At 29.5% G+C, this 7,869-nt stretch overlaps 1 protein-coding gene across 2 annotated transcripts; it reads left to right on the plus strand.

Annotated features, from left to right (window-relative positions):
- The first annotated feature begins 5,684 nt into the window (after positions 1 to 5,684).
- LOC122314010 (transcription factor MYB41-like) lies at positions 5,685 to 7,601 on the plus strand. Of its 2 annotated transcripts, XM_043129379.1 has the most exons (3): positions 5,685 to 5,755; positions 5,880 to 6,147; positions 6,522 to 7,601. In XM_043129379.1, the coding sequence occupies exons 2-3, from the start codon at positions 5,885 to 5,887 to the stop codon at positions 7,366 to 7,368; spliced, it is 1,110 nt and encodes a 369-aa protein (XP_042985313.1). In that variant the 5' UTR covers positions 5,685 to 5,755; positions 5,880 to 5,884; the 3' UTR covers positions 7,369 to 7,601. The 2 variants fall into 2 exon arrangements, with proteins under 2 accessions (XP_042985313.1, XP_042985312.1); XM_043129378.1 differs by lacking the exon at positions 5,685 to 5,755 and having other exon boundaries at positions 5,796 to 6,147.
- The last annotated feature ends 268 nt before the right edge of the window (positions 7,602 to 7,869 follow it).

The raw sequence follows: 7,869 nt of genomic DNA on the forward strand, positions 1-7,869 counted from the left end.
AAGTTTAAACAGATATGAAGATATGGATTTAATCATTTATATTTATCTTAATAGTTCTAATATGCTTAATTAATAACCTTGTACTGTTGAGAAACTTTGGCTAGCACCTCTTCTCTCCCCCCCCCCCCCCCCCCGTTCCCCAATCTCTCGTAAAATTTCAAAGCTCCAAATCTGATTTTCGTCAAAGGGGGAGGAGGTCTCAGCTTCCTCCTCCTCCTCCATTTCATTCTATAGGTCGAAAATCATTTAGAGGAAAGTGATGGTTTCGCAAAAATATTGCATGCGGTTCTCTTCTGACAACTCTTTTCGACACATGTGCCAAATCACCAACTCTTCTCGACACACGCGTCAGATCACCAAAGTCGCCACCACTAGACCTTTCAGATCTGATCTTTGTAACTGAAAAGAGACAAGTGTGTTGTCTTCACCTGCTATCACAGATTTTAAAATCTATCAAAGTTAGTCTAAACTGTAATCTGTCTTTTTTCACATCTGTCTTATTGTTTTCCTTTTTGGTTTCCTTATTATTTATTAAAATAAAAAAAGAGTTTGTATTTCGGAGGTTTGTGATCTGTAGAGAAAATTGAGTCATCTCTTTTTATGAAGGGCAATGTTGAGTCTGTGTTTAGGCAAAAAGTGTTATCTCTTAGATGCTTTTTTATAGAGAGTATCAGTAATAGCAAAGACCAGATTAGTCACAAAAAGAAATAATGTACTGATAGAGTTCCAAATGTATTATTTTGGTTTATAATAAATGATGACAAATTTCTTTAAAAAAAAAAAAAAACCTTGTACTGTTGATAGATTCGTTGATCAATCTCTATGGATCGAAGAATATCAGTAAATTCATTTAGTATATATATATATATATATATATATATGTGTGTGTGTGTATATATAATACTCTATCGATCTTTAATCATACAAAAAACATGCAAGCTGTTATAACTCGCATTCATAAAATTTTTGTTTTTGAAGTATCTCCCCCCGGCCCCGGGCGGCTGCATGCATGCAATTAGCTAGGTGTCCGACGATTGAGAATGGCGACAAGAGACATGAAGCAGTGACAACAGCCATATCTGAGTTCTGTGTTTCTCTCTTTCAATGATCTAAATATACATGCATGCACTTTAAGCACGTAGCTGAATAATAATAATAATAATAATAATAATAATAATAAACATCATCATGCATGCAGGCTTATTATAAATTACTTTTTTTCCATAACGTTTAGATGCAGGGGAGGTTCATGTATATATTATGTTGGGTTTAAAAGCTGTTTAATTAATTATATATATTACCATTAATTAATTATAAGCGCAAGGGATTCGAATTAATTTATAAGTACGCGCACGTGCAGATCGAAAAACTTTTTCAGAAAATAATTAGCTAGCTTGGAGTATCAGCTAGCTTGATGATCATGAATTATTGTTCATAATAATTTATTTGGTAATTAATTTGTATATTAATGTATGATCTTGTCTTACAAATTTATTTGCTTTCTTAAATTTGGTCATGTTTGATCTCATGATCATGAGTACGTATCTGCCTACGTAAGCAGCTAGTAATCAAGATTAATCTTAATTAATTTGGAATACCGACTATGTACCTAATGATATTGATCAATAAAAAGGCTGATCCATCCATGTATATTAATATATATATATATAATCAATTGCTGTATATATAACTTTTGCTTTTGATGACGTTAATTTGATGATCAGCCTTTCATCATATATATATATATATAATATATGTATGTATATAGTATTAATAATTTGTAAAAATTAAAATTATATTTTACATGACAGCTTGCTTGAAGGAATAATATTACATGAGTGGCTACCATACACCAAGATAAGGTTATAGCGAGAAGAATCCAACGAGAGAATTAAATGACCCGTTGAAATTATCATAGAAAAACAGTCGCTTGGAGATCAGTCATGTTAGCTAGAGTGCGTAGACTCTATATTTCGTTTTGCGTGTGTTTTATGCTTTTATTACGAAAGTACTTTAGTTTAAGGAACAGCTAGCTAGCTAGGGTTAGGTTTCTCCGATCTCCATCTATTTTCTCCAAGGAAATTTAGCCTACTACTAGCGTGAGAATCAGCCGGCCTGTACGGGAGAAACGAACGACCAGGCCGGTTCAGTCTGGTCTAATATTTAAGAAACCGAATTCATTTAGTCCAGTTTCGGTCTAAGGATTTTTCTCTTCTGAATAGATCGAATAGAAATTAAAAAATATATAGATATATTATTTATATAATAGTTATATATAATTAATTATATAATTATATATGATATAAAAAAAATACTAATAGTCTAATATATAGACTGTAGTTATATATATATACTTATACTAATATAGTTATATTAAATTAATATAACTAATACTAATATATAGTTATATTAATAGTCTATTATTAATACTAATATACTATTATATAATTTATATAATTATACTAATCATAATAAGTTAATAACTAAATCACTATACCTATATATATTTAATATGAATGTATTATTATATTCTTAAATGTATAACTATAATATATAGTATTAGTATATATTAATATATTAACATATTATAAGAATTATAGTATAAATTATAATATAGAAATTATAATATACTAATTCATTATAATAGTATAAATAATACTAATATATAGCTATATTAATAGTCTACTATTAATACTATTATATAGTTATACTAATGACTATAATTAATACTAATATATTATATATAGCTATATATATAGTATACTTATACAGTTGTACTAATACCATTAATCCATTATATAGTCTAAGACTCAATTCTAATATAGGCTATATAGCTATACTAATACTAATGTTTATATTAATACTAATAATGTAAAATACAGTTATACTAACTGACTGATTCCATATAACTAATATTACTAATATAATATAGCTATACTAAATTACTAATAGTCTAATACTAATACTATTATATATTTATACTAATCATAAATTCATAATAACTAAATCATTATAAGTCTGAAACTATATATATTTAGTATCAATGTATTATTATATTCTTTAATGTATAACTATTACTTATAATATATAGTACTAATATATATTAATTTATTAACATATTATAGGAGTTATAGTATAAATTATAATATATCATATATGTATAAATTTATAATAGTATTAGTATAGTTAACTTAATATGTAATATGTTAGTATTAAATCATTATAACTACATAGAGTATTAGTAATATAGTATTTAATATAACTATATAGAGTATTACTATTATTTAATATAATATTACATAGAGTATTAATAAATGTGTGAGGTTTGAATAGATATCATAATGCTAGTCTATTAAATATAGTATTACTATTATTACATATAATTATTAGTTATAGTAAATAAGTTAATAACTATTACTAATTTACTATATATTAATAGATTAATAGTATTAGTGTATTACTAATATATATATAATATTATTATTAAATATATCACAATATAATTACATAAATATTAAATAAAATACCCTTAAAAAAAAATTCACGATGAACCAAATGTACTAGACAAGACTGACCCGATCCTTAGAGAATTCGGTCTGAAAAACTCTAAATGGAATAATTCCGGTCCAATCCACACAACCTGTAATGACCAGGACCAGGACTCCTCCCTAACTACTATTACTTTAGCCTTCAAAAGCCTGACACGTGGACAAACTACCCAGAGAATTGGTGCATGTTCGTTGCTGACAGTTGAGTACGTAGTACCTACTTTCTACTATTACCTAAATACCCTTGATTTATGCTCCACCTCGATCTAGATCTTATGTTTGTTATATATCCACATATATACATATAAACATACATGCATACATATGTATGTATATCCGTATATGCATAAATGTATGTTAGGGTAATGATTCATTTAAAAGTGAGATGAGATAAAAATTCTATGAATATATAATAGTGAAATGATTTGTAAGTAGTAGTGTTAAAATTAGAATTAAGATGTTATATTGAGTTTTGAAAAATGAAAGAGAAAATGTTAAATAATAATATTATAAAGTTAAAATATTGTTATAATATAACTTTTTAAGATGATTTTTGTTTTTAAATTTGAAAAAATGTTATTGTCTTTTTGTATTTTGTTTAAAAATTTGGAAAAGTTTTAATCATGATTAGATAAAAAGTTAAAAATTTAAGATTAAAAAATATTTATATTTAAATGATATTTAAAAAAAAAATTATAAGAATTTTTTAAATGAGATCATGAGATCGTACTTTCCGAACATGCCCTAAATCTAGGTCGTTTGTTTTGCATATGATGTATCATTGTAAAATCATAGCATTAGCAGGCGGGCCGGGTCGGCCTTTTATATATCATGCACTTGAAATTTTACCAATTAAGTAAATGATCATCATGTGGAACATGATCAGATGGGTCATAAGCAATTCATATTTCATGGACACATTTTATAAATACAATTACTTTTAGAGAAGAAATTCTTAATTATAAGGTGAGGATGAAGATGCATAAATGATAAATAGTTTTGATTTTAAGTTCTTCAAGGCAGAGGTCATTGATGATTGTAGCAATTTATAATATAGGTAATAGCTAGCACATACTGATCAATTAACCCACAAAATTGGAACAGCTAGCTAGCTAGCTAGGCTTAGGCCTAACCTGTTTAATTGGAACACCTCAACTTGACCAAATAATTAACTTGGCTAACTAATTTGGCCAATATCTTAAGTGCACTTGGATCAAGCTGCTTGCCTGCTCGGACTACTTTCCTAATTTTATTGTACATGCATGAGTCCCAAGTTCATCAGCCAGTTTAATTGAGGAGAAAATATATTTGTAACGTGAATTCTATAAATATTGCATAATCGCCTTAAAAAAAGTGAATGAAATATATGATTTATATGAAAAAAATTAATTTTTTTAATAAAAAATCTCACTCTTTTTCAAAGCGATTACAAAACATTTATGTACTTCACAGTTATATGTAAAATTATTCTTAATTAATAGTACTCTATTATGATCATGTTATATCATTTGTAATTAATATTTAGAACTAGAATTCATCAAAAGGGAGATCCAGTAAGTGTATATATATATATATATTTTAATAAGGGGGGTGGGGGGTTAGAATCCAGGTTTTTCATTTAAAGAACCGGGTTATATATATTATCAGGCTGTCAAGCTCTTGGTATAGATCTAATATAATTAAAGCTTAGCATTTGTTATCATTTAAACTTTCATGCATTTACATCATTAGGAGCAAAATTTATTTATTTTCGGTTCCAATTAATGGAATTATTTGATTAATTAGGGAGGTAATTGAGGCCGATCATCGCATGCAGATGATAAAGACGTTGAATATAGGGAGAGAATTGCATACCAAGTTCAATTAAAGACAATAAGATGATGATGATCTTGATCATCATTGTTTGAGAGAGGAAAATATAATTAACTCAATAAAATAATTTGATCTAATAATTAATGGTCATGGCCATGAAAAATAGTTAAGGAAAAACTTGGAACTTATTACCATTAAGATATAATTAATTAATTAATTCGAGTCAAAATGCCATCTCATGGAGAAGAAATCTTCTGCACTACACTTTGACCTATAACCCATATAGTTCTAATTTCCAAGCAGCCGCGTTATATATAACTAGCAATTCTCTGTTATATTCCCCAACACATAATCATCATATATTTCTTCCTCCTCCAGCTCACAAAAATACTGAGGTTTGAATTTCTTTGAACCTTTTGTATATATGTTGTCCTAATTCTTTATTCCAACACAACCAAACCAGAAAATTAATGGAAATTAGATAACCCAATATCCTTGATAATTTTTCTTTCTCTGCAGAAAAGATGGGGAGATCACCATGCTGCAACGAAAATGGTTTGAAGAAGGGGCCTTGGACTCCAGAGGAGGATCAGAAGTTGGTGGATTACATTCAGAAACATGGTCATGGGAGGTGGAGAACACTTCCAAAGCTTGCAGGATTGAAGAGGTGCGGAAAGAGTTGCAGGCTTAGGTGGGCTAATTATCTAAAGCCTGATATCAAGAGGGGCAAATTTTCTGAAGAAGAGCAACAAATCATCATCAATTTGCATGCAGTTCTTGGAAATAAGTAATTCTTTTAAACCATAGGCCTTTATTGATTTTTTTTTTTTTAATGGATGTATAATACTTTCAAATCAGACTATTTTATTTGCAAGTCGATGTGAAGAACACTCTTTTTACATCCCTGACCTAAAGTTTAAGATTTATATATTTTCTTACAAAAGATCAAATCATGTCATGTTAAGATTTTTGTGAAAGGTTCTTATAAATATAATTTTTCTTAGATTCTGAATGATAGGTATACACAGTTTCAATCAGTTTTCCAATAATCGTATGCTTTATTGAGCTAAAAAAATGAAGACCATTAAGACTAAACAATTCTAGAAGACATTCAAAGTGATCATAAATGCTTTATGGTTCATTATTGTTTCATTATTGTAGGTGGTCGGTCATAGCTAGCCATCTTCCAGGGAGGACAGATAACGAGATCAAGAACTTTTGGAACACCCATTTAAAGAAAAAGCTTCTGCAGATGGGTATAGACCCAGTCACCCACAGGCGAAGAACTCATCATGACCTGATCAATGTTCTTTCCAATCTGCCACAACGGCTTGCTGCTGCCAATTTGGCCAATTTGAGTACATATCCTAATTGGGACAACGCTTTCAGGCGACAATATTCAGATGCCACACAATTTGCAAAGATCCAACTTCTGCATAATATATTAATCCAACTCCGTATGAGCACAGCTCCTACTTCATATAGAGAAACAATCAATCATTTTGGGTCGTCCTCAATTCCTGATCACCACCAATATCTAAATGAGTTCCAGCAAATGAATTCCAAGCTTGAAGCTCTTGAAAATGCCTCAAATATTGGTTTTCCCCCACAAATCACTGCTCAAATGCAGCCCAATCTTCCAAACTATGAAATTCATGATCAGCAACCACAATCCAGTAGTGTTAATGTTCAGCCTGTAAATGGCTTAGAAATTTATATGAGCAATAACAGTGATTGTGATGATCACCTGCAACTTGCTGAAGAATATTATTCTATCCCACCTTCAAATGATATGCATCGATATCCTAACAGCTTGGTTTCAGCTTCACCCGAGTGTTGTTCAATCATCAGCCAAATCGAAAACAAGCTTAACTCAAACGATATATCTAACTGCCTGCCTTCATCCAGCACTTCAACCACCTTTGAACCTTTGGGAGATATCATGGAGGATGAAGCAAGCGACTCTTACTGGAAAGATTTAATTGATAAGTATGTTGCTTCTCTTTAATTTTCAAATGCCTTTTGCTTTTCATGTTATATTTCAAATAATATTGTGTCCGAATGACAGTAGTACGTGCATGCTGTTCATGATCAACTTAATAATTCTAAGCTAAGTCTTAGAATATTTGTGGCTATATATATATGGTCCCTCTCTAATTCTATCTTTTCTTTATTTATTTCTTATTTTATTCTTGATCTGGTTAATAATTTAATGAACTAATACGATCTTGTTTATGATCATCTATCTTTGTGGGAGCGGAGAAGTTTCTTCGCAGTCATGGCCAATCTCATAGATCGAAGAATTACACGCTTAATAATTTCCCTTTAAAATATTATAGGGTTTACCAATCATCATTCATGATGATTGGTAAACCAAATACATATACGTTTTTGCTCATGATCATCACATGATATGCATTACTGATCATGATCATGATCATGTGCATGTGAAGTGGATTAATTGCAAGATCTTCACGTGTGTGTGTGTGTATATATATATATATATATT

This window comes from Carya illinoinensis, chromosome 6 (genome assembly GCF_018687715.1).
Source record: "Carya illinoinensis cultivar Pawnee chromosome 6, C.illinoinensisPawnee_v1, whole genome shotgun sequence".
Taxonomy (NCBI): domain Eukaryota; kingdom Viridiplantae; phylum Streptophyta; class Magnoliopsida; order Fagales; family Juglandaceae; genus Carya; species Carya illinoinensis.

Excerpts from the sequence above, each read along its gene's own strand:
- LOC122314010 (XM_043129379.1), top strand. The coding sequence starts at position 5,885 with ATGGGGAGATCACCATGCTGCAACGAAAATGGTTTGAAGAAGGGGCCT. Across the intron at positions 6,148-6,521 it reads CATGCAGTTCTTGGAAATAA|GTGGTCGGTCATAGCTAGCC; the intron begins GTAATTCTTTTA and ends TCATTATTGTAG.